This window comes from Podarcis raffonei, chromosome 6, assembly GCF_027172205.1.
Source record: "Podarcis raffonei isolate rPodRaf1 chromosome 6, rPodRaf1.pri, whole genome shotgun sequence".
Taxonomy (NCBI): Eukaryota; Metazoa; Chordata; class Lepidosauria; order Squamata; family Lacertidae; genus Podarcis; species Podarcis raffonei.
In genome coordinates this window covers 25,602,402-25,629,888 of record NC_070607.1, presented here as the reverse complement: position 1 = coordinate 25,629,888, position 27,487 = coordinate 25,602,402, and the positions used below count along the sequence as shown (strand labels likewise).

Genomic DNA, 27,487 nt, shown 5'->3' with positions numbered 1-27,487 from the left:
TTCCAATGAAATAATGTTCCCCCTATGGGAGAAATCCAGACTCTCACTTTATCCCATGTTGGATGGAACTATAATTACAACCTAGCAAGGACTGAAGATTGATGGTTCCTCGAAAGAATTTGTTATGGCTAGATGAGGTCAAGGGTTAAAAATAAAATTGACCAGCTGACTTTAAGCATCGCAGCCGCAAGGCAAGGCTAAATACCTGTGATGTTTCAGTGACCTTTGTCTTGGGCCCAGTCATTTAGTAATAGGCCCTACTCTAGTATCTCACTTGGAAAATTCCACTAGCAGATCTGGGGAATACATTTCAGAGGGACACGAGCCTAGCTAGTAAGCAAGAGACATGAGACCCTTCTGAATCTTAAAGAAGCAGTTATCAATTTTTGTTTGCAGTGCACGAGGCTTATAAAGATGTATTTCCATTGCAGATTAAATTGCAACAGTTTGTGACAATTCCTTCTACTTTATTTTGAACCGTGTCTGCCCACAGTTGAGTTAAGCTTTTTGTCTACTTGATCTCATTATGACCTCTGGCTCAAACATCAAATATTTTGATTGATTGATTGATATATTTTTTTCTTGATTGATTGAAACTGTTCACCCATCCAGCAATCATTGGTTAATTCAAGTTGGATTGACAAGCAACGAGATTGAACCAAGCACAACTCAGCCCTTTACCTTTTACTTTTCTTTCAGATTTGTTGCCATTTCTCGTTAGCATTTTTTTTCCTTATTTGTTTATCGTATTTTACTAGGTCATATATAATTTCCCCCTAATTCTTTATTGAGTTCTGTGTGCTTTAACTGCTTTTCTTTCCCTTTGCCTTCTGGGTATCTGTTTTCCATTTCTCCCTGTTGCTTTCTTTAATCTCCTCTCCTGCTGTTGCTTTCTAGCAAGGACAAAATTACTACTGTTACTGGAATATACCAATAACTCATTTGGTTCCATGTCTTCCTTTTGCTGCTGGCTGCTTTCCAAATATGTTTTATTCCTACATTTTTTTTAAAAAAATCCACCCCTCCTCCTCTGCATTCCTTGTTCTTAAGTCAAATTCCAATAAATAACAATAAAGATTTCCTGATGTTCAGTGAGAATTTGCTTTCTTGTAATCTCCTCTCTTGAACCTGACACAGGTCAGAAATGGACAGGCCTTTCCATCCCTCTACACAAAACCGGTCACAGTTTCAAGCCTGCATTCACCATAGCTAACCTCAGGGTATCTGGAACAAACATATCTGCTGCATTTACTGTCATTCAGCCTGAAGGCAGACTTTGAAAGTACAAACCATTGTGAAGCTTTTTTCTCCCAATATCACTGTAGAATCCAGAAACAGTGAGTGTTTTTAAAGTGGACCATAACATTTAATAATAAGGTAACCTTATTAATAACTCCTTGTATTATTTATTTAATTTGTATGCTGATGTTCATCCAAAAATCACAGGGCATGTCACAACATAAAAAATACAAATTGACAACATGAATAAAACAAAAGGAAAAGAAAAACAAACCAATGATCCTCCTCCTGCAGAGATTCAATTGTTTATATTTATTTCTTCAATGTATTAATTTGTTTAATTTAATAATATGGTTAAATTATTACCTTCGGTTCAATGATGTATATTTATTTGTTCCATTTTTATCACGCCCTCCAGACGTTTTGGGTGGTGCACATGGCTCATTCCCCTTTCCCCTCATAAAAATTAGGTCAGAGATGATCACCCAGTTTCCTTTGTGCCTCAGCAGGGATTTGAACCTGTTAAAGGAAAGCTTGTAATTCAGAGATAGAGCATATACTTGCATGCAAAAGGTCTCATGTCCAACCCTTACAATCTCAAGGTAGATCTCGGAAAGATAGATGTCTGAAACCCCAGCAAGCCACTGTCAGTCAGTGTAGACCACTGTCGGCCAAACTTGGCCCTCCAGCTGTTTTGGGACTACAATTCCTATCATCCCTAACCACTGGTCCTGTTAGCTAGGGATGATGGGAGTTGTAGCCCAAAAACCACTGGATGGCCAAGTTTGGCCATCACTGGTGTAGACAATACTGAGTTAGAGGTATAAATGGTTTGACTTAATATAAAGCCTACTTCCTATGTTCCTTTGTCCCCAATTCTCCCCAATTCTCTCACACTATATACTCCCATGCATGTCTGAATTTGCATTAACTGACCAGTAAATATGTCTTTGAGCCACGGTAAATAGCTTAATGGAAACTTCAGCCCAGTTTGCAGTAGCTGTGAAAACAATGAATTCCGTGTTAAGGATTCTTAGAAATTGAAAAGAAAGAAATGAAAACTGCCAATAGCGTAATGCCAGTATAAAATCCATGGTGTAAACACCCTTGGGACATTGTGTATGGTTCCTGGTTGGAACACCCCAAAATGGTTGTTATAGAGATGGGAAAGGTACAGAAGTCAGGGAACGGCTGGATACTGAGGAGTGACCACAAGGAGAAGGGGGACGGGAGACCAACTTGGAAGAAGATCGATGTTTGTTCTGATCCAGGAGAACTCTTATTGTGTTATTATGTTCTCACATGCACCAACATCAGTGTAGCCTCAGCACAAGGTTACAGTACAGCAATGGGGGATCTGTGGTCCTGTTGGAATCTGCGCTTGGACTACAGCTCCCATCATTCCTGACCATTGACTGTGTTGGCTGGAGCTCATGGGAGTTGGAGTCCACAGGTTCGCTATCTCTGCTTTAGTACACAGACATTGGATTGATGCCATTAGCTTGCCTGAATGTGTCCCTTTCTCTAAAGCAGTGATGGCCAAACTTGGCCCTCCAGCAGTTTTTGGACTACAACTCCCATCATTCCTAGCTAACAGGACCAGTAGTCAGGGATGATGGGAACTGTAGTCCCAAAACAGCTGGAGGGCCAAGTTTGGCCATCACTGCTCTAAAGGAATTTGTTACACCTCGTAGGTTCCTTAAACGCAGGAGGAGGTGTTCTTAGATACAGTGAGCTTGGCTAGATGGACTGTTGACATTACCAAACCGAGCAGTTTCAAGGCTTTAAAATCATTTTCCATTTTATTTTTGATCAGGGCTCAGATCAAATACCATCAACAATCTATTCTGCTCCAGAACCAAATAAAAATGAAAGATCTAGCCAGTACATAATCTTTATGCTCTTTAATGCACCCCCTTGATTGTATGAAAGACTGTTATTATTATTTTCCCGTGATTCCTATTCTTTTCTTCCTGTTAGTAATCAGAAAGGGACTAAATGCTTGCCATACCTGGCCACATGAAAAGAAGTCATTTGTAGGTGCAGCACTCATATATTAGAAAAGGTGTATGGTTTTCCTTTGAAATTTCTCATGTCCGACATAAACCTAATCAAACCTTTATGCCCTCTGGCAGGTAACCTCTGCATGAACTAAAGAGTTGAAATATTGTTTAATCATACCACCTACCACCTTTTTGTACAGTGATAGAAGAAATACTATTTTACTCCTATAGAAATGGTCAGGATAAAATGTTTTGCCCTGTAAGAGTCAGGAAAGTCTATTTTTCCCCCCATTGGCTATCAGTTTAAAAGGGCACTCTACAGCTAATTCTTTTGCGTTTTTCAGTGGCATAAATAAGATGCTTGCATGGAACAATTTTAATTCAATCGTGCAGATATTTAGTGATGTGTGATGTGGCAGGGAAGGGTGAAACTGGACTTTATACATCTGCTTCTTTGGTTCCACTTTGAATTAGACCTTAGAGCAACCGCAGTCGTCCTCAGTCTGTCAGTGCATTGTATCCTTTGAAGGCATTGCATGAGTGTAATGACTTCCACTCACACAAGAAAACGTCCCCTCTCCTTTCTGTCCTTGCACTCTCACAATTTGCTCTGAGGGCTCCTTCCCCAACCATTCGGAGTCGATCTGGAGGATGCATGAGGGAAGGAGAAGGAAGGGAGCTTTGGTTCTGCGACCCAAAGTTGTTGTGGTCTCACACTCACTTCAGTCAATTCTACCCACTGTCTTTCCCCGGATCCCTGGCCCTGACCTCACCCTTTCTGCGAACTGTTCGATGTGAGGAGGGATGGTTGGAATTGCCACTGCAGGGACTGAGACCCAGGAAATGCTGCTGTGAACATGTTGGGAACTGAGGGAATAGCAAGCATCTGTCTACCTAGAGATGGAGAAGTTCAATTCAGTTCACACTTTAATTAATTATTGTTGTTTATCTGGCTGTGCTGCCCCAGCCACTCTGGGAGGCTTCCAACACATATAAAAGCAATGTGTGAACTGAAATACAGGCATCCGTCGAAATGTGCACTTATCCAAATTTTGTAATGGGGTCTTCAGCCAAGTAACATGTTCAAGAATAGGGGTAAATGTGTGTTAAGATGCATACGCTCATGGAAATAGCATACAAAAAATGCCTTGTGTGATAGCAGATTGCTTTTCACGAAGACGTATATTAGGCAAAATTGCATTCAAATGTATATATTAAGAGACATTCAAAATAAAACGCTGATGAATTTCCATGAGGCCTTCAGAAAAGAAAAGAAAAGAAAAGAAAAGAAAAGAAAAGAAAAGAAGACTGTCATGGAAATGTGGAGGAATCGACCTGAGACTGGAAAAATGAGAATCTGAGAGAAACTAAAATTGACACATTTGCTCAACCCTACTTCTACCTAACACATTTTAAATGGAAATTCTGGGGAACTGAATTTGAGGAGCAATATGAAAGCCACTTTCTTTCCCCATGAAACTATTTTCTATATGGAAAATAGAGAGAACGGACCTTTTCTGTGGGAGAGTGATCAAATATTTGGCAGAATTGACTGAAGATGAGTAGGTTAGTGGAGGAACTGGTTAGTGAAGAACCAGTGGGCTTGAAAGGAGGACGGCATTTCCTCCTCTTACTCTTCTCCCCAGGCCTTCACAAAAAGCTGTCACTTGAAAGAAAAAGAAGAAAAGAGTCGCGTATTGACTTTGCTTCAGATGGAAACAATTTACTGTTTTTACCTGGCAATGTTTGAGTTGATTCTTCGGTCCAAAATTCAGCTGTTATTAACCTTTGACAACCAAAGAGAATAATGATTGAATTTGGACCCTTAATGTCACAGAGAAATCAATAGTGTAAATGGCTCTTGCTCCAGTTTTAACTGGTATGCCATGGTTTTTAAGAGCACTTTTGCATGCCATGCCTTATGTCTTGTTACAGTAGCCTGAGTTATTTCATCATTACGGGATATTTTATTTCATGTAACATGGTCACTAAAGAACGCATTTTGATGAATTCAGACTTTGAAGGCGGGGAAGCCTTCATTTGAGCTGGAAAAGGGAATTGTTGCAAAGTTCTCTCAGAAACCTTTAAAGACAGGACTGTAGTTGCCACTAGAGATGAAGGAATAATTCAATTTAGTTTGCATCTGAAGGTGAGCCTATTTAATTTGCACCTCCAAAAATAATTCAAGAACAGAAGCAGAGCCATCCTTCAAAATTCGTGCTTCTCCCAATAATGCAATTTTCATAATGTGTGCAAAATACATAAACTGGGACAAATTGTGCAGAGAAGTATATAGATTGGTCAAATTAACTTACAAAAATGCATTGTATTAGGGAGAATTGCTTTTTTTAAAGTGTATATTAGATAAAATTGCATGCAAACTAGTGTATCAGGGGAAATGCAATTAAATGCTGATGAATTTTCATGAGGACTTTTTTAAAAAAAATATATCCTAAATTGACGTGGAAATTTGGAGAACCGAACTTAAGACTGGAAAAATGAGAAACTGAGAGAAATTGAAATTGACACATTGGTCCATCCCTACTTGGACCTGGCAACTTTCCCATCACCATTCACAACTCAAGGCAAAATTCCTATGGGTGGTATTCAGTGCTAGTTCTACTCAGAGTAGGCCTATTGAAGTCAACATGCATTGCTGTATAAGATTCATATATTTCAGTGGGTTTTGCTCTGAGTAACACGTAGTTGAATGCAACACTGTACTTCAAATTTGTACCTACTGGTATAATTAGTAGGGGGAAATTGTCTCATTTTCTGTTTTGTGCTGCAACTCATGTGTGGTTATTCTGGACAATGGAGTTTAATGTGCAGATATGTCTGGCAGACAAGCTGAGTTCAGGCATATCCTAAACTAATGCATTGTGGAAGCTATAGTTGACAGGAGGCCAGCCAACTTTCAGAAAGTGCTTTAGAGAAAGATTGAATGAATGAGTGAATGAATGTCATTGGCGTGGTTCCCCTTGCCAGATCAATTCTGAGTAGCATGTCAAACAAGATGGGTTGGCTATTGTCCTCAGTAACAAACATGACAAGAGTCATAGCTGGTGACTCTTGCTTCTTACTACCTTCCTTTCCCGCCCCCTCAAAAGTCTGTGGTATTTCCAGCCTATCTTCCTTTCAGTCATAGCTCCCCAGGTCACCCTAAAACAGGGTTGCCATATTCTTAAGGAAATCAGCCCTGAGTGCTCAGTGTAGGACAGATCCTGAAGCTGAGGCTCCAATACTTTGGCCACCTCATGAGAAGAGAAGACTCCCTGGAAAAGACCCTGATATTGGGAAAGATAGAGGGCACAAGGAGAAGGGGGTGAAAGAGGATGAGATGGTTGGACAGTGTTCTCGAAGCTACCAGCATGACTTTGACCAACCTGCGGGAGGCAGTGGAAGACAGGAGTGCCTGGCGTGCTCTGGTCCATGGGGTCACGAAGAGTCGGACACGACTAAACAACAACAACAACATATGTCCGGAATTTCCCAGACATATGCGGAATACTGCAGATGGCAGCAGTGTCTGGCCGAAAATCGGAAAAACGGGAAAATCTGGAAGTGTGGCAACCCATGTCGGCAGTGTCATTTTTGCCGATTTTCCATAAAAAGAGCTCAAAAATGTAGTGCAACAACTTTTCTGTCCGGATTTTTAACTATTTGAAATATGGCAACCCTACCTAAAACATTAAGTAGCACATAAGTACTGTATTTTTCCGTGTATAAGATGCCCCCATGTATAAGATGCCCCCTCTTTTTTGGGACTCCAGATAAAGAAAATGGGGGGAGATTGCCCAGACTTGTTGAGCTTTTGGGGGGGAGTGCCAAAAATCGCTCACCTGCAATCACACGCACATCGGCGAAGCAAACAATCAGCTGCACGCTCACCAAATGGAAGCACCAATTGCCGCAGCAGCCAATAGCCAGTGGACCTTGCAGCACCCATCAATCACTAGCAAAAATGCCACAGCAGCCACCACCTCTCCACTATCCGTGTATAAGACGACCCCAAGTTTTTAGCACAATATTTTAAGAAAGTAACCTAGTCTTATACACAGAAAAATACAGTACTCGCCCAAGAATCGGGCCAATTGGAAGCTTTTTTTAAAAAAAAAAAAAGACACTGTGACCGACCTACTGTAATTGCCCACACCATACTTTGAGTTTCCAGACATATAACAAAAAACAAGAGTGTGAATAAGTGATTGTTTTTGTTTTTATTTTCAAAATGAGCCTCGTTTACTCTGTTCATGCTATCCAGTACCTATGCCTCATGCTACTACACTGGATTTTAAGCTGGAGTTCTCTGACGAAAAATGGTTTACGAAGCTCCCAATTGTGAGGAGAGGTTTGGGAACACCCACTTGGTCACAGCCGAGCGCTCAAGTCTTTTCTCAGCTAGCTGCCACTATTTCTCATAGCTCAGGCAATGATTTGAGCTGTGACGTCTCAGTTCAGCCATGACAGAAAGCCCAGACCTAATTCAGAGTAACTTGATTCTGTCCAGGAACAGTCAGTATGATTGGAAAAAGGGAGAATCTGTCTCCATTAAGGCACCGCCGAGTGGAACTTGGAGTGAGTGATCTGCAGAACACCTGTGCAAGTCATGACACTCTGCTTACAGCTTTACTTAAGTGCAGCCAAAAGCCCTTGCATTTCACATTGGGAATGAAGCTTGTGCTTTTAAACTGGAATAGGTTGTCAGAAAAGGAATGAAAACAATAAAGCCTCTTTTTTTAAAAAAGTGTTGCTTCCCAACTCAGGCTAAGAAGTCTCTAGCCTAACTGCAGACCAGTTGTTGGCATGCCTTAACCGAGCTGGGAGCAGCTCACACACCAATTCCCACTCATTGAAAAGACGCACTCATTGAAAAGACCTACATTGGCTCCCATTGGGGGGGGGTTTGGAGAAATATATCACAAAATTCAGAGAGGTGTGCATTTTTTTGGGATGGTTGTTCCGGTTTCAGAGCGCACAAATCAATTTCCCATTGCAATGTGAAGTAAATGAAATCTCTACTAATAGCACTAGGGTAAGAAGTAACCTTCATCCTCTTTAGGAGCTTTTAATTGCCTGCATATTTCAGTGAGGCACTTTTGTTATATCATGTTATTCTGTGCCGTTCTGGTTTGTTTTTATCCTACTGTTGCAGGGTTTTTGTGTGTGTGTTATTAACTGTAGCAACTCCCTTGACAAACACATGTTTCTGAGCACAATTCAAAGTGTCGGTGCTGACCTTTAAAGCCCTAAATGGTCTCGGTCCTGTATACCTGAAGGAGTGTCTCCACCCCCATCATTCAACCTGGACCCTGAGATCCGGTTCCAAAGGCCTTCTGGCGGTTCCCTCACTGCGAGAAGTGAGGTTACAGGGAACCAGGCAGAGGGCCTTCTCGGTAGTGGCGCCCGCCCTGTGGAACACCCTCCCACCAGATGTCAAAGAGAAGAACAACTATCTGATGTTTAGAAGACATCTGAAGGCAGCCCTGTTTAGGGAAGTTTTTAATGACTGATGTTTTAATATATTTTTAATCTTTTGTTGGAAGCTGCCCAGAGTAACTGGGGAAACCCAGCCAGATGGGTGGGATATTATTATTATTATTATTATTATTATTATTATTATTATTATTACTACTACTACTACTACAACACAGGCAACTGTGTCACAGAATCAGAGACTTATAGAGTTGAAAGGATGTTTTTTTTTCTTTCCAGCCCACAGGTAACTTTTGGAATTCACAGCTACAAGACTGTGGTCCATTAATTTCAGTGTGTCTATTCTGAGTAAACTTAGCTGAATACTATTCACAATCCAGCAGATTTGGCACTGTGGTAGTAGCAGTGGGCTCTGCTGCTTCTACCATTTATATTTTCCAGTGTGACAGCAGCTTTAGCAAGTTTTTGAAAGAAAAAGGCCTAAGAGGAAAGGCGAGGGCACACTGAAGGTTCTTCCCCCTTACTCTAGAATTGCAAGCATTCCCTTTGTCCTGAAGCAATTTCAAGGATCATTTTGAGGGTTGGATTTTGATTCCTAAAACAGAACTGAACAGATAACCCCAGTTCAGCCATCTATGAAAACACAGGCAAATTGGAGGCAGCCATTTGGGCACATCCCTACTACCCTGGTGCACATGCTTGGTCACTGTCAGAAATGCACTTATGAACTATGGGTGTCTCCAGACAGGCACCCCTTTGCAGGAGGCACTGGAGCAATAAAAGGGATTGAAACAAACTGCTGCCCAAATGAAATAGATCCACTTTTTTTCTAATGACTTTCGTGATTAGGAAAGTGGTGGGGACATGCACTGAAAAGTATGGGGTGGGTGGATGCATTACCAAGGAGAAGACCCTACAAACAAATTAGGAAAAATGCAGGAAGAATATTCATCCTTTAGGTAAAGGTAAAGGGACCCCTGACCGTTAGGTCCAGTCGCTGAAGACTCTGAGGTTGCGGCACTCATCTTGCTTTACCAGCTGAGGGAGTCGACGTTTGTCCGCAGACAGATTTTCCGGGTCATGCGGCCAGCATGACTAAGCTGCTTCTGGCAAACCAGAGCAGCGCACAGAAACGCCGTTTATCTTACTGCCAGAGCAGTACCTATTTATCTACTTGCACTTTGACATGCTTTCGAACTGCTAGGTTGGCAGGAGGTGGGACCGAGCAACGGGAGCTCACTCCATCGCGGGGATTCGAACCTCCGACCTTCTGATCGGCAAGCCCTAGGCTCTGTGGTTTAGACCACAGCACCACCCGCATTCTTTAGCACTCTGTAAACAAATCAGAATGAAGTAATCTAACCCCCATGTAAGCTTAGTGCAAGCAAATTGGGATGGATGATGAATACATAGGTTATCTAGAGAAGCCCTATATGGGAGACTGGTGTGTTCTGCCATTCATGTGTTCTAATGTACGAAAGGTGACCTCTTCAGGAACCCTTGTGCATTTGCAAAAGAGGAAGGCACAGGGTATAAAGGGTGAAATAAGCTAACCAAATAATAGGAGTGAATTCTGAGTGTCTCCAGGAGCAGCCTTGTGCAAGTGACTGTACACTTATCTATGGAAATGATTACTGTGGCATTAGAAGCTCCCCTTTTCTGTCTCTTCTGACAGCTGTCAATGGTAGATGATGGCATCTGAGTTTTTACTGTCAAGTTTTCTGAGAAGTAAGGAAATACATTCTGCAGAACCCTAAGCCAAGAGTTATTTTTCTTCCTACCCTGGGAAATTTCCCCCCTTAATTTGACAGGCTTTAAGCAAATTGTTAGCTTTAATTAAGTTTGAAATGGGACAAGCACATAGACTAAAAAGCCCCTTGCTAGGACATGAGTCTGCAATAAGATTAGCTGTGAAATTCACAAATGGTGTCTCTTTTGCTTTAATGATTGATTGCAATTCTGTAATTAGGTACTGTGAAATTTCGGGTAGGATTAAGGCAGATTCAATTTTCTGAAGGTAATTTTGGACATCCCACAGGAGGAGTGGGAAGCGATTATGTTCTTGGAGTATCATCATGAACAAGGCAAAGAATAATCTAAGAGGTGGAACTCGGATAGTGGAAAGGCACTTAGAAAGCATTGATCTGCAATAATTGAAAACGAAGCCTTTTGCTTTTCCCCCTTTTTTGGCATTGCTTGCAGTTTGGTGGAAACAAACAACAGAGTACTTATCACATGCCTGATCCTGTACTACTAACAAGAGATGGGAGCTTTGATACTAATATTAATATCCATTATGTGTTTGTTTTTAGGTTGTTGTGTTATATGTTAATTTGTTAGCTGCTTTTAGAAATTGCAAGCTTTTTTGGCAGTTCTATTGATTATATTACGAGGCTTTATGGGTTGCCCTAGGTACTTCCAGTGGAAGAGCTGGAGATAAACAAATGTGGTAGTAGCAGTATTAGCAACAGCAATTAAGCTACCAAGAGAGGCAGATTAACAATTTTCAAAGCTATTGTTAGGTCCAGCTTCTAAGAACACAGCCCTGCCAAACCACAACAAGTCCTATCTAGCCAGACTCCCATTTCCTGCAGTAGCTATCAGAGCCCACCAGCAGCGCATGAAGGCAGTAACCATCTCCTGCTATTTCCCCAGACCCCCCCCAAAAAAACAGATATGCGCTGGCATGCTATTTGTGGGTTCAAGCCCCACATTGGACAAAAGATTCCTGCCCAGCTCTACTGTTCTATGATACTATGATTCTGAAGATGAAGATTCCATACTAGCTATCACTTCTCCTGTTTCTGATATTCAGAGTGCTGTATCCAAATAAGCACACATTCACGCAAGAAAGAACTTTCCAAAGTCTTGGGGAAATCCAAGGTTTTCAAAAGATATTTATTTATTTTCAATCCCTAAAAGCAGGCACCCCAAACTCGGCCCTCCAGCTGTTTTGGGACTACAATTCCCATCATCCCTGACCACTGGTCCTGTTAGCTAGGGATGATGGGAGTTGTAGTCCCAAAACAGCTGGAGGGCCGAGTTTGGGGATGCCTGCCCTAAAGAGTGGGGGGAAACCCAAATAACCCAGTTAGGACTGAGCATGGTCAGTGGCCGTTGAATGCAACTGACTGTTGGGGATGGGATACCCAAGACCGAAAGCGAATGGAATGGAGTATCCTGAGCAGGAAACACACCTCGCCGCAACATTTTGTCACAGGGCCCCACCTGCTATGACTAATAACCATTTTTGGAGTTTATTCTTCATGAATTTGGCTGATGCTCTTGATGATGCTCTTGTATTTTGCATAGTTTATTTCTTATATCTGTTAGCTGCTTTTCTCACATAGGGACCCCAAGTGACGTACATTGAAACCAGTTAAGAATAGGGGGGCGCTAGGGGCGCATTGGAAGATTGCCGACAATAACATCTCTCCGACCCACACGAGGTAATTAAGAGGCTGTGATGGGAGTAAGCAGCCTCCTGCCCCCCCAAGTGAGTGGGGGGGGACTGCCCTTGCCTGCTGTGCCCTATACCACCCCCGAATTTGAGGGGGTGGGGGCACTAGGCAGAAAGCCCTTGTGTGGACTTTGGTGCTCCTGGACGCTGTCTCTGATTCGCACCTCTAGCTGCAGCAACTTCAAAAGAAACAATTAGGAGGAAGCCAATGCACATATTTCAAGGAAGAATGGGGAGTAAAGACTGCTAACTGAAAAGATCTCTGAGAAAGAAGACGGGTCGGATAAACAGGAATATATCATGAGAAGACACACCAAGGCTCGGTATGTCGGCAACGAGACTGGATGGGTGGGGAACTTTCCTTTCTTTTCTCTATGTGATTAACCAAGAATCCCCCCCCCACAAGTCAGAAATGCCGCTTAAATGACCTAAGCTGATGATTTAAGACTGTGTGGAGATAATTTTCTAACCAAAAGCATGTTTTAAGGAGATTGTGGGAAGTATAAGAGCTTTGGGATGACGCAGTAAAAAATAGCATCGCCATTTTGGCAAGTTCTGTCGAAAGACTTATGTCTGGGAGGGGGAATGGATCTGTTTTCATATTGTGGGCGAGCCTCCTCAGAAGACTAAAGAAGGCGACAGATTTGCGAAGATTAATGATGGAAAGAGTGCTTTTATTTATGGAAGTGATGATATATGGAAACCATCTTGATATGGTGATTGGACGAATGGAAAAATCCACACAGGATTATAACTGGTGTTTACCAGCTTAAGGAGATTATCAGAAGAGATCATAAAGAAAAAAAGAAAAATATACGAATAAGATGAGATGTGGGAACAGCAAGATAGGACTGGATAGAATTATGAACATTATTTGGACAGATTTGTGGATATTAACGCAGCAGCAAGAAGATGATTGGAATCCCCTTCGGAACTTGAAATATGGGTCCCCCCAACAAAAAATTTAAAATTCAGCTTTGTAATTCGGAATTTATGTGATGTGATTTGATTTGATTGGTCGGTTAATAAAAATTATTTTTTTAAAAAAGAAACCAGTTAAGAATACCCAATAAAAATCTAAGAACACAGCTAAAGATATAAAACAATTCAGGACTTACTGATCCTACACCACTGAAAGAATCCACAGTGTGACTCTTCAGATTAAAAGGTCAAAACCTGTGTAAAGAGGAAAGTCTTTGTGGCACCTGAAAATAGATAAAGATGGTGCCAGCCATGCCTTCCTGGGGAGAGCATTCCACAAGTAAGGGGCCACCACTGGAAAGGCCCTTCTCTAAACCTCCTATAGAGGGCACATATGAAGAAGGGCCTCAGATGATGATCAAAGAGACCAGGCTAGTTGATGTGGGGAGAAGCAGGTCTTGAGGTACTGAGATCCTGAGCCACATAAGGCTGTATAAATTGAAACCAGCACTTTGAATTGAGCCCCAAAACAAATTGGTAGCTGGTGCAGCCTCCTCAGTTAAAATCCTGGATGTTGTCAAACTGTTCAGAATCACAGAGCTGTAGAGTCCAGAGCGCCCCCCCCCCCGATATTCAGCTGAAATGTACTATCCTGTAATTTAAGCCCATTAAATCCAGTGCTGCCATCTGAGACAGCGGAGAACAGGTCTTTGTTCCCTTCTCTACTTCTCTCAACTCCTTGCCTCAGTCTTCTCTTCTGGAGGTTAATAAACCTATTTCCTTCAACTTTTTAGTAGGACTTATTTTCCATACTGCTGATAATATTCATTTCCATTCTCTGAACCCGTTCCAATTTTCTATGTCCTCCCTAAATGATGGTGCCAAGAACTGGACACTGTTCCCCATTTGAGCAGTGCAGAGTAAAGTGGAACTATTATTTCCAGTGACTTGGAAACTACATAGTGCAGCCTAAATTTCAGTCATGTGAGCTCCTGTTGATAGTGTGAAGTGGTTCAATCAAGACCTATTATTATTATTATCATTATTATTATTATTATTCCATCTTATCTGTAGTTTAAGAGAACTATGTCTTTGGGGGGTCAATTAGAGTTATGCTTTTCTCTTATTTTCAAAAGTTTCGGAGGGCCTGTATATTACTTGACTTTCCATGCTTGGTTCTCAGCTTTTCCTGGTTGGAGTGGCTGCAGAGTTGTTTGAAGAGGCATGTCTTTCAAATGTTGTGCTGATAAATTTCTAAAAAGTTCTGATTAGATATCTTTTTAAATGCACAGTGGCCCCATTTCTTGGTTTTACCATTTGATGCAAGAGCTAGCAACACTTCCTTTTCCCAGTGTCATCCACACAAGACATGTTAACTGAAAAAACAGCTTAACTTTTCCAGAACAGGTGCAATAAATCTGAAACGCACCTGTTGCTAAAACCATAAAACATTAATACGTTTTTCAAAGACTCAATATGCAGTTAACCTCCAAAAACTAGTAACTATGGAATGTTTTTCAGTCAGATCAACATTATTTCCAGAACTACATAGTGTAATTCTGTGGGGCATTTGTTGGAAGTTAACGGGGGCTGGGGTGGGATGTTTCCTTAGATGCAAGTTGTGTCTTATAAAGCAGTGGTCTTACAATGGATGCTCTGGAGTTTTATCCTTGGGATATAGGTCTGGTTGCATCATTTGATTATACTCTGTCAATTGGTTTACACACGAGTCTGTGAAGCGTACACATATACACAACCAGAAACAGTATCTCCACAACATATTGTCATATACAGGGATCTTCAACTCTCGCAAATATGAAAGATCAGAAAAGACAAAGGCTTCTTTGTGTTGATGAGGAGATGAGAGTTAGTTTGTCTCACATTAAACCTAATATAAATGAAATAACCCAGCAAAAGCAAGTTCACATCTCTCACTGAGTTTGTTTACATTCTTAAGGTACATATGTAAGAGGTTCATTTCTAATTCTATTTTGGGAATGATCCATGTTCTTACATAGCTGCATTGTTTTATACTTTCTGGGTGTCCTACGATCATATTATAAAGTATTTGTGTTCTATGTTATAAATCAAGCACTGGTGGGAGTTGTTTTCCCCCACAAATGTATTTCTGATCAATAAAAAATGTGGTTTGGGGCGAGCAACTTTTTATTGTGAAAGTGTGGCCCAGAGTGGGGGGGAATGGGAATCACTGATAGAGTGTGGAGTTAGTGAACAATTGTTTTTTAGGGGGGATGAATGTGGGATCACATTTATTTGGTTTATGTGTTTTAATTGTACTATAAGTGTGTTTCTTGTCCTTGTTTTAGATTTTCTCTGTAAGTCACCATGAGACCATTTTATGGTCTCTGGCAGTGGAATAATACTAATGCTACTAATAATACGCACTACATTAAATAGATGAAGATGATATAGGAGGGGAGAGAGGAAACAAGGGCTGAACATCTGATTCCTTCTCTGAGAATCGTGTAGCCTAATCCACAGTGGTTCTGCTGCTGCCAGTTGCTTCTGAACTGATTAGCAGAATATAACAGCATCCATAAGCTAAATGCATTTTGGTACAGGAAGCTAAAGTAATAGGGGTACTGGAAGCCAGATTAGCAGATTTCTGTGCTACAGTAAATCTCTCCTGGCCCTCAGGGTCATCCACTTATTTCCCTGGACTGGAACTATGTTACAAATTTAAAATTATGATTACAATAAACAGTCATTAGAAAGAAAAAAAAGAGAGAGAGAGATAACCAAAGCAAGATATATTTTCAATATGGCAAGGCATAAATTATGCTGTAATTATTATAGTGTTGTTTGTTTGTTGTTCAACCCCAAACATTAAGATCCTTTAACCTGATTAAGTAAAGCCATTTTGGGGTGGTTTGCATTTGTTGATTTTGCAAATGCAAATGCCCATCTGTTTCCCCCCCTTTTTTGCAGCTAATAAGTTTTGCATACCAAGCAGTTAAAAAAAACTTCCACATAAGCTTCCTCAACTTTTTATTTTTATATATTATAGCAGCAGTACAGGCCTAAGGCTCTCTCATAACGTTGAGTTTTGGATAAAGGAGAGATTTGTATTACACTACTAGTCACGCAGGTATTCTGTGCAGAAAGAAGATCATTGTTTAATTTAATTTGAGTGCCCCAAGGTACGGTCTTTTATAGGCTACATTCCTATCTTCAGTCTTCATAATACCAGTCTTTGTATGTTAAAGCCTTGACTTCACAGAGATTTACACTAAGGAATATAAACCATCTTAGATAACTCAGTAAAACTCCAGATGGGCAGCCCTTTTAGTAAAACTGTAACCTGTTTCAATTCAGCTCAGACCCTCATCAGACATCAGACATCCTCCTAGCAGTGTCAGAGCCAATTCTGATTAGTGTGATTCCCACAATGCAAGGCTGTGTGTATGAATAACATGGCAAGGTGGGCAGAGGTGACTTGAGTGCATTGTTCCCATCTGATTACTACCATCTCTTCGGTTGCGAAGCAGCTTGCTTGGGAAAGACCCACACAAAGGGTCCTGCTTGTAGGGAAGCATTTGTTTCTTATTTATTTTGCTTTCATTGCATTGTTAAAGGTTCTCTCCTCCCATTTTACCCTCACACCTGTTCTGTGAGAGATGGAGACTGGCCCAAGGTCATCACTTCATGATTTGAGGTAGGATTTTACTGTAGTTTCCCGTGTATTAGACAAGGTTTTTTGACTCAAAAACCATGTCAAAAAACTGGGGTCGTCCTATACATGGATAGTGGGGGATGGACGGACTGTACACCGGCAGCTGGGGTGCGCAACTCCCCCCCCCATGCAGCTGGAGGAGGTATGAGTGCTAGGGAGCTTCCTGTCACAGTAGCTTGGGGGAGCAGCTGCCCACTTTGCCAACCCCCTAAAAAAACTCAACAACTTTGGACCATCTCCCCTCATTTTCTTTAAATTTAGTCCCCCCCCCTAATAGGGGGCGTCTTATACATGGGGGCGTCTTATACATGGAAAAATACAGCAATCCTGGCTTCCCTGGTTAGAGGATGACATTCTAGCCCCTGCAGTGGGGGGTGGCAGACTTCAGGTCTGGGGCCCAAATGTGACCTGTCAAGGAGCCAGCAAGCCAGCCAGCCAGCAATAAATCACACAGAGTAAGTGAAGGAAACAAAGTCTGCTCAGGCCTAATGATCACAGCAACTCTTCCTTGGTAGGTCTTGTGCCTATGATGCAGTTGTGGAGACTGAAGGTCACTGCCTGCCCGCAGCTGCCTAAGTCTCCTCTTCTCTAGGGTTTTTCACAAGTAATCTGAGACTATGCTGGCATGCCTGCCTTGGTGTGTTCTGCTTCATGCCTCACCTGGTCCTGTGAGACAAGGGAGGAGAGGAGTTTGTTGCAGCATGAGGGGAAGAAATCCTTGCTTCTTCATCGGCCTGACTCATCTCTGCCTCTGGGCCTCCCTCGCCCCACGCTCCTGCTTCTGGGCTTCTCTCTGCCACAGGTTCTCCCTTCTCACAAATCCGTGTTACCTCTTCAGTTTTTGACAGCCCCTCCTCCTAGTCTTCTCCCTTTTCGCCCTGTGACCACCCATCTAAAAACAAGAAGTTGAATAAGGACATGAAGCAGAAATTGGTTCCTCCAGTCCCAAGTGTTCTGTGAGGTCTTAATGTGCCAGTTGAACACCAGCAATGATGAAGCCAGGTGAAAGTTCCACAATCTAGGTGCTGCTCCTAAGAAGGCTCTGTCTCATGTAGCTACCCAATGCAATCAGACCATAGGGGACAGCAGAGTAGGTAGGCTCAGTCACACATGTGCCTTTGTGGCATGTAAATGTGACATCAAGATGTAGCTTCCATGCTCTTATAAGCACAGTATATCATTAACTTATGTTCATTGTTTACTGAGGGCTAATGAAAGATCGGACATCCACTTCTAGCTACAGTTTTCAAGTTCTGGTTTATGGGAAATCACCATTAGTCTTAACTGTGGCTAATGCTGGTGCTTATGAATTGTTTAGTTGTGCTTAATGGGGATTTTTTCTTAGCAAAGGAAACTGCTGCCTTTGAATGATGAACAATGGTTAGCAGGTAGCCATGGTTGCCTTGGTACAGACCTGATAAACGCCCTATTTTTTTTGGGGGGGGGCGGATTATGTCTGAAGGATGCATGCTCTCTTGGGGAGCTATGGTCTGTAAACCAGGCTCTCCAACAAGTATACAGGAGCAGATTCTCTGCACACTTTTTCAGCTGTATCTCTCTATTCATCCACTCACTCTGGCATTATTATTATTGTTGTTGTTGTTGTTGTTGTTGTTGTTGTTGTTGTTACCTGGAATCTCCACAAAGTCCTAGCTACATTAAACAGCAACCTGTGCAGTAGAGAAATAAAATAAATCAGTATTTGATAAAGCAAATCAATTTTCATCCATTTTCTGTCATCACTGACATTTTTGCAAGCTGATGAAAATCTGCTATCTCAGGTGCGAGGGCTAATTTGAGACACTTGCTAAGGAACTGAATATGAATGAGAAAAAAATCAGTGTAGCGTAGATAACATTTGTTGTGAGAAAAAGTGGCAGCAAATTCTTTACTCTGTCTTTGTACAAGGTATTATTTCTGTAGAGCAACTTTCTTCATGCTGCTACAGTGATGTTAACTCTGTTTCGACTTCAGCAATTCAACGACCATGTGGAGATGGGAGAAAAAAATTAATTGATTTCACATTTATAGGGAGAGAATTTTGATTGGATTCACATTTAAAGGTGGACCTACCTAATTTGGACTTTCCGAAACCATACGGAAAAAGAAAGCACAGCTGCCCTTTGAAATTTGTACATCTCTGTATTTTGCGATGCAGTTATCCAGCCAAGTAATGTGTATAAAAATGCATATGTTATTGAAAATAATATGCAGAAATGCATTATGTTGTGGGAAAATGCCTTGCAAAAAATGTGTATGAAAGGCAAAATAGCATATGAACATTGATATAAAAAAAGAAATTCACGCTACAATCCTGTTGTATTTTCAAGAAGTCTTTAAATAAAATTCACAAACTGAATGGGAAATGTGGAAAACTCAACTTAAAATTGGAGAAATGAAAAAACTGAGAGAAGCTGAAATGGACAAATTAATTCATCTCTGTCTCTAGGACACGGATGCCTGAATGCAAAGACCTACTTTGGCAATTTCAAAGAGGCCTAGGAATACATCCTTTAAATAATAATAATAAAAGCTTTGAACCACTGACTCCTTTGAACAGGTAGACCACTGACACTTTTAGGCAGGTGGAAATAAACAATATTGCATCTTCCAGATTCTGTTTCGCAAAGCTTCCGTGTGTTAGGATGACGGGAGAGAGAGAGAAAGATAATGTTTGCACGGCACATGCTGCTTTGCTTATAATACAGATATTCTCCCCATTATTGTTAAAATGCCTAAGCTGGAGAAAATTATCACGAAAGCCTGTATGATTTGTACCTTCTGGAGCTTCCCTCTCTTCTAAAGTGGGTCCCATCAGGATATTCATAAGCGAGCAATGGAAGTCGCAAGGATGCAGCTGCTTTCGAAACGCCGGTGCAGCTCTCATGAATATTTCATGAAAGCTGCATGTGCAGGGGAGATCACCATTTTTATTAGCTGGAAATGTGCAGACCTAAGTCTGGGAGGGGCGCCGTTCATGTAAATACACCTTAGGCCCTGTCGATGCACAAGGCATGTGTCTTTGAATGCCTACGATTAATTATTAAAGCATTCAAAACACAACGGAGGGGGGGGAGGGAAATACCCCTGAAGTTTTGCTAAACGGGAGCTGCGGATCAAAAGCATAACACATCCTCCTCTTTAAGCTCTGCTCATATCCACTGTTATTCCTAAGCGGGAAGCACTCGCTTTCCTTTTCCAGAAATTTCCTGGGAATTATAACTGCACATAGCAAGCATTTTGTTGTGAAATGGGTAAAATAGAAAACGAGCCCCTATGGATAGCCATGCTCTTGAATTATTGTTGTTGTTATTGTTATCCCGCTGTTCCTCCAAGAACTCCAGTATATTATTATAGGATTGGGCCCATTTTGTCCTCAAAATAATCCTGTAAGGCAGCCTTTCTCAACCTGTGGGTCCCCAGATGTTGTTGGACTACAACTCCCATCATTCCTGAGCTCTGGCCTTGCTAGCTAGGGGTGATGGGAGTTGCAGTTCAACAACATCTGGGGACCCACAGGTTGAGGAAGGCTGCTGTAAGGTCAGCCCTGTTTAGGGAAGTTTTTAATGTCTGATGTTTTATCACTGCATTATTATTATTATTATTATTATTATTATCATTATCATTATCATTATCATTATCATCATCATCATCATCATCATCATCAATTATCATCACCAATGATTTTAGAATGTTTTATCATTTTACTGTTAGCCACTCTGAGCCCGGCTTTGGCTGGGGAGGGTGGAATATAAATAAAATTTTTTATTATTATTATTATTATTATTATTATTATTATTATTATCATCATCATCATCATCATCATCATTAATTCTATTGGAAGCCGCCCAGAGTGGCTGGGAAAACCCAGCCAGCTGGGTGGGTTATGCATAAATAATTATTATTATTATTATTATTATTATTATTATTATTATTATTATTATTATATTACTACTACTACTACTACAATGCAAGCCGAGCACTCTACCGTCCCCCCTGTATCTACCACACTACTCTGTCTTCAGTGTCTCTTCACAATGGTACCACACAGGCTGTTCTCAAGAATCAAAAGCACAGCTCTCCTGTTCTCCATTGAAACCTTAGCAAAGAAATCTCTTAATTCAATAAAGAGGAGGGTGCATTGCTGAGCAATAACCCAAGACACATGTAAGGACAAGCAATGGAACACATTATTATTTATGGATGCTCCATTATCAGAATATTTTAAGATAACGCTCTGCACTGTAAGTCAGCCAGCAGTGGTTTAAATATAGTGATGCTTACCTCAGGCTGAAGACGCAGACATAACATTTAAATGTGATGGAAGTGGTTTGACATACGTTGACTACCCTGAAAACAGATATGCTCATTTGAGCTATTTCCACCGCACTTAAAATGTTACATCTGTTCAATACAAACGTCTTTCTTGGTCTGACAAATGATGGTTTTATCAGATTAGGATCGCAGTGGCCAGGTTTGCACAGCACGCCAAGCCAAAAGTACGGCTTACCAAGACTACACAAACTTGCTGGATCCCAGAGAAGAGCTCACACCTATTTTTTTCTTCCCTCGTCCTTTAGCTCAGGGCGGTGTGACACCAAAGCCAAGGTTAAGGAGCAAAGTGCTTAAGCATGAACAGAAGACACACCAACCCAAACCTTGACTCGACTGCCACTCCACACTGAGCTAAACAGACCTAGAAGGAGTAAAATGGCTGCAATCTCTGCCCTGAGAGCCTCCGCATTCACACTAAGTAAGCCATGGTTTGGCTTAGTGTGCAAATTCAACCTATATCTAAATCTGGTTATCAGCTGTTTTTTTTGTGATGATACGCCCTTTCATCACAGGCCTCTTTCTTTATGACAAATTTAATTAACTTCAGCAAAGAGCATGGAAGGAATACATGTAAATAATTATAGGAAATGATCTAGCTGACACACGACTGGCGCGCTCGTACGGTTTGTTTTGGGATAAATTATTTATCATTCTCCTCAGAACTTTTTAACTCATTAAGATCATATTAGTCACGAAATCGGTGTTGCCAATTTTAACATAATGTATCAAAAGGCATTATCGGTAGCTGTCACAAGAGGGAGAAACTTATTACAGAGTAATAAAGTGAAAGACTGTTCCATGCTCTGGAATCAAAGAGCATTACTACTATAGAGCCATTATCAATAGAACAGATAGCTGATTGTCCTCTAAAAGATGGCTGTCCCACGAGGGCAGTAAGTGCTTGAAGATTTCTATTTCTAGCTTTAAAGAGAGCGAGTTGATTTTTTTCTTCTTCCCCATTTAGCTTTTTGTCATCCTGAACCATTCTTCAGAGGAGATGAGTGTTCAGAAAAACCATTTGACCTCTCCAAAATAACTGTGCTTAGGAGCTATTTACGGGAGGGAGGTATGGGGGGGATGGCTTAATACGTCTTTGTCAACTCATGTTGTTTAGTTTATTGGAGACTCCTGTGGCTCAAATGGCCTTGATTACCTCCGGGATAGTTCTCTAGGACCACTGTATGCTCCAGACCGGGGTCCTTGGGTCTGAGGTGTCTTCCCACCCCCCCTCACAAACTGACCGCTGGGCAAATTACATAATAAACAGGAGTAGCCTGAGCTTTCACAGCCCAGCAAGAAAGTGCCCTTCATGGGACCCCTTCTATGTTGGGGCTGGGCAGAAATGTACTTCACTAGTGGTAGTGGCAGGTGACTACAATTTTAGACTTCTCACAGTGCCGCAGGATGCTGCATTGTGGGAAATTCAAGGTGGCAGCTTGTAGCCACGCAGTGCCTTGTGTGGCAGGCCCAGGGCAGGATTTAGGCCCTGGTAGGACGCGGGTGGCGCTGTGGGTTAAACCACAGAGCCTTGGACTTGCTGATCAGAAGGTCGGCGGTTCGAATCCCAGCAATGGGTTGAGCTCCCATTGCTCGGTCCATGCCCCTGCCAACCTAGCAGTTCAAAAGCACGTCAAAGTGCAAGTAGATAAATAGGTACCGCTTCAGCGGGAAGGTAAACGGCATTTCCGTGTTCTGCTCTGGTTAGTAGTAGGGGGCTCACTGTTCAAAATCACCTGTACTTAGGAATAGCATTACATACAGCAGGAATGGGGAACCTATCGCCCTGCAGATGCTATTGGACTGCAACTCCCACTGTCCCTGTCCATTTGCCAGGCTAATGAGAGCTAAAGTCCAACATCCCCTAGAGAGCCACAGATCCCTGATCCCTGCCCTACAGAAGTTAGATGTACAGGTTGCATACAGCTTCATACAAAATTTTGAAGTGTAATCACAAGTGTGGAATTTCATACATCTTGGTTACTTTTCTTTGTTTTCTTAAAATTGCAACAGTGGTGTTATGTACTGAGTTGAATAGGATCCAAATTGCAGCAGTTTGATTGGTCCTAGAACAATAGGATCCAGAATGCGGCAGTCTGATTGGTCCGCAGGAGCCACCCAATCCAACTCCAGGGGGGAGTGAATCTACAACCTGATTGGCCTACAGGAGAATCTCAGAATTAGCCAATCACGTGGGACCCATTGTGTAAATAATGTATATAAAGCAGACATTTTGGGGGAACTTCCATTCCTCCTCACTACTATGAGCTGAATAAAGAGCATGAAATCCACACTCAACTCTGAGTATATTTCAAGTGGGGAAACATTTCAAATAAAAATGGCAACTCCCATGGAGGGCGGATAAAAATAGATATAGTCATGTTTGGGTCCAAACTCCACCAAGGGTCTATCAGTTGGCTAGCTCTGGGCTACAGAATAATCAAAATATAAATAGTCTGAGTAGGCGAAATGCCTTTGACTTTTTGTTTCAGTTTGGTATGAGATGTTTTTGCCTGTGCTTAAGGTTTAATTCTGCTTGGAACCTTGTGCATTGCTGTGGAATTGCTCACCCATGGTGCAGCCATGGTAAAGACGTTCTCTTCCTATTTGTGGCATTTAACCTTTCTATGATATATGTGCAGCTCATCATAATTCCTCAGTGCGGAACAGCTAAATCCTACGTACATACAATCTTATATGGTTAAATTAAAGCTGCTCGACTTATTACGCCATTTTAATAAAATGAAATCCGGTCATACGGCCTAGGACCCTCGTACCTACGGGACTACCTCCTAAGTTTTATTTTTAGGTATCAGATATATGGCAGGCATTCTTTTCCTGCTGCCTTGGACTGGGAAGAAGGAATGCAGATACAGCTTAAGATAATGAGGCAAAGCAGAGCATTTAAGTATCATTTCAGCAAGCCACAGTGCAGCAGATTGTTGGAAAGTTTTGATCACATTACTTTTAATTATGCACTGTATTTATCTGACCTATTTGAACAGGATCCAGAGCTGGTGCGCAACATCTGTCGCTGGGTGAGGCAAGCTGTTCGGATTCCTTTCTTTGCCAAGCTGACCCCAAATGTCACGGATATTGTGAGCATTGCGAGGGCTTCCCAAGAAGGTAACAAGCTCAGATGTTTTGGCATCTCCCTGTCATATAAGCTCACAGCTTGATTAATCAGGACATGTAAGTGGCGTTGTAGCAAGAGAAATCTACTAAGAGACACAAGACATTTGCCATTTTCATTTCCGCCCTTTTATGTCACTGAGAAACTTATGTGAAGGGATGCCACTGGTTCATACATTATCTGGGCCTTCACCTGGTGAAGGAGGCCGTGTCATCTTTTCTTCTCCGGGGCTGTCTTTTTTTGGGGGGGGGGTTGAGGTGGGAGGGGGGCAATACACCCTCAGTCCATCCTATTCTCTGTGCAAGTCTCAATCCCTTAGTGCAACTTTCTCCAACTCCCTAAACCCACAGCTTTGCTGACTATTTGGCCATGCTAGCTGGGGCTGGTGAGAGTTGTAGTCCAAAATATCTTGAGGGCACCAGGTTGACTGCCTGTGCCACTAGATGCTGCTCCTCCTCCTCACCCTTCCTGCCGCCTACTCTCATTTGCCAGGCAGAGTACAAACAAAGAGTTGTGGCAACTCCTCCTCCTTATTTTCCACCACTGTTCATTTGCTTTACTCCATTTGGACCAGAAGGGGAGAGCTGGTGGTGATGGTGAGGAAGAAGAGAAGGCGATCTGGAAGGGGGACCTCAATAGTGGAGCCCTCAGTGGGATGTGGGCTTCAGCAGGTGTCTAATCATGTCAATCCCTGATTCTGGACCTGCTTTCCTCTGCCATGCAGATGCCCTCACATATAAACCAAACACCCCATGCTAATACCTGATCATGTGTATTCCTGGCTCATAGAATTATTTTCTCTCCTTAAAAGGGGGGAGGGCGGAGAATCACATAGTCTAGATGCCGGCATGGAGCAGCTAAGAGACAGGGTACTCCATTCCTCCACTTCATGAAGATCCAGCTAGCATATAACCCATGAACAGAAGCTGATGTACTAAACCTTTTGAGAGACATGGAAAAAAACCCACCCCCAAACAAATCCAGATTGCTTTGCTTATGGTTGTTTTATTCAAGGGAAATACAAAATTGTAAATTGTTGCTTGTTTGATGCAAATGATAATCAGATTGTTTCTTAGACAATATATTATGTCCTTAAATAGGCTAGCTCTTATTGGTTTCGTTATCCTGCTTAAACAAAGGGACAGCATGGAGGATATACACACATTCTTTATTTCAGTCCAAAGACCCACAAAAACATCGTCAAAAGGAAAATAAAACAGAAATACAGGGAAAGGGTTCCAGTGAAGTCGCTATGTTTTATCAAGAGCGTGTAGGTTTCTGTTTCTTATTACTTCCAAGAGGAACTTAGCCAGGGCCAGGATAGTATCATTGTGTTTGTGGATGGAGAATATAATTGTAAGTTGTTCTACATAGGGTGAGGTGTGGGACAGCTTTCCTCAACACTCACCCAGCATGCCTCCCTCCATCTCCTATGCAATTGGCCACTGGGGGTAGGGGCTAACATTTGATTGGATGAAGATTCAGCCATGCAGTCAATTTCAAGCATAGAATCCAGAAAACATGAAATATCTTTAAATGCATCAGATTGTCTATGTGTAAACTGTGGTCAAAGGTTAAGCCCTTGTGTGAATGGCCAGTCAAAACAATTAGGTAAAACCATGCTATTTTGGTTAATCCTATTGCAACTCTTCATAAGCACTCATCATTTGCTCATAGAAAGATTTTACAAAATTCACATGTATTCCCCTTGTAGGTATCTCTCCATGGGGGGTGGGGCTTGATTTATATTGGAGTCGGACAATAGTGCAGCCTCTGAAAGGCCACTTGAGAAGGCCAGAGCACAGAGAGTTCCCCGGCTGCATCCCTCTGGACTATTTCCAGCATTACATCAAAATAAACATGGGTTTGTTATCAAGTGTGTGCTTGACATAGGAATATATGAACCTTCCTTGTCAGACCCTTGGTCCATCTAGCTCAATAGTTCTCCACTGACTGAGGGCAGCTCTCCAGAATTTCAGGCAGAGCTATTTCCCAGTCCTACCCAGAGAAGCTGGGGGATGGACCTGGGACTTTCTGCATTGCATATGGTCTACCAGTGAGCCACAGCCCTTCTCTGACCACAGCCGCTAGCCAGGAGCTGCAAGCCATCCCTGCTCCATGACAAGAGTAGCTGCTGTAAAGATTACTCTGTGTGACATCCTTGGGATACAGTCATACCTCATGTTACGTTTGCTCCATGTTACGTTTTTTCAGGTTGCATCCTGCGTTGACCCTGAAGTACCGGAAAGGGTTACTTCCTGGTTCTGCTGCTCGCACATGCGCAGAAGCGCTAAATCACGCTTCGTGCATGTGCACAAGTGCCAAATCGCACCGCGCACCTGCTTAGATATGGCACTTCAGGTTGTGGGCTTTTCATGTTGCGAACGGGCCTCCGGAACGGATCCCGTTCACAACCAGAGGTATCACTGTATTTGAAATGCACTCTAAATTTGTAATTTAAAAAAAAATATGATATGAGGACAACGAATTGGTTAAGGGTGGATTATGGCTAGAAAGAAAGGCTGACTTGGCTTTATGGTCTTCTTGCGCTACCGCTGTGGGATAACTTCCAGCATCTCTTTTCCAGCTTATTAAGTCTGTCCCTAAATTTGTCCTCAGGTGGCGCAGATGGTGTTACAGCCACCAACACCGTGTCAGGGCTGATGGGACTGAGAGCAGATGGCACACCTTGGCCAGCTGTCGGGCTGGGGAAGAGGACTACCTACGGCGGAGTGTCAGGTAAGTGTTGCCCTTTCCCGACGAAAACGCCTCCTCTGGGGCCAGCGAAAGATCAGGCGGTACTTGCAGCACGGCTAGGGGCATTGTGCCTGCTCTGTTCTCCATGCTTCTTTGCAGGCCAGTGTGTTCCCTAATAGTCATGACAGATGGAGCAGATTGAGTGTGAACACTCTTGGGCTGCCCTTTCCTTAATGGTGAAACACTGCAACGAAAGGCAGTGATAGGGTCAACCCCGAGGAAGGGGGAAATCTCTTTTCTCTCGTGACCCACAGTTTTCCTGGAATTTTTCATTCTGTCACAGTTGTCAGGCCACATGTTAGACAGAGGCTAATCAAAGGGCACCACGAGAGGAAAATACAAGCATTCCCAATGCATCGTGGGAATTCTTTATGTGCTGCACTTGGCATCTGTCTCCCTCTCAAAATCCACCTTCCCGCCATGTTTCCATAAGTGGCTCCCCCAGGGATGTGAAACCACACTCCCCAATTTAATGTTTTCTCTGCTTCACTCCTTTGTGACACACACACACA

At 42.2% G+C, this 27,487-nt stretch overlaps 1 protein-coding gene across 3 annotated transcripts in view; it reads left to right on the top strand.

The window, feature by feature from the left end:
• DPYD (dihydropyrimidine dehydrogenase) overlaps nucleotides 1-27,487 on the top strand; it is a 503,241-nt gene that overhangs the window by 374,158 nt on the left and 101,596 nt on the right. For all 3 annotated transcript variants that reach the window (XM_053391713.1, XM_053391712.1, XM_053391714.1), the window contains 2 exons: nucleotides 24,091-24,211; nucleotides 26,838-26,957. In XM_053391713.1, the coding sequence (XP_053247688.1) occupies nucleotides 24,091-24,211; nucleotides 26,838-26,957 (241 nt within the window). The remainder of the gene's footprint in view (nucleotides 1-24,090; nucleotides 24,212-26,837; nucleotides 26,958-27,487) is intronic.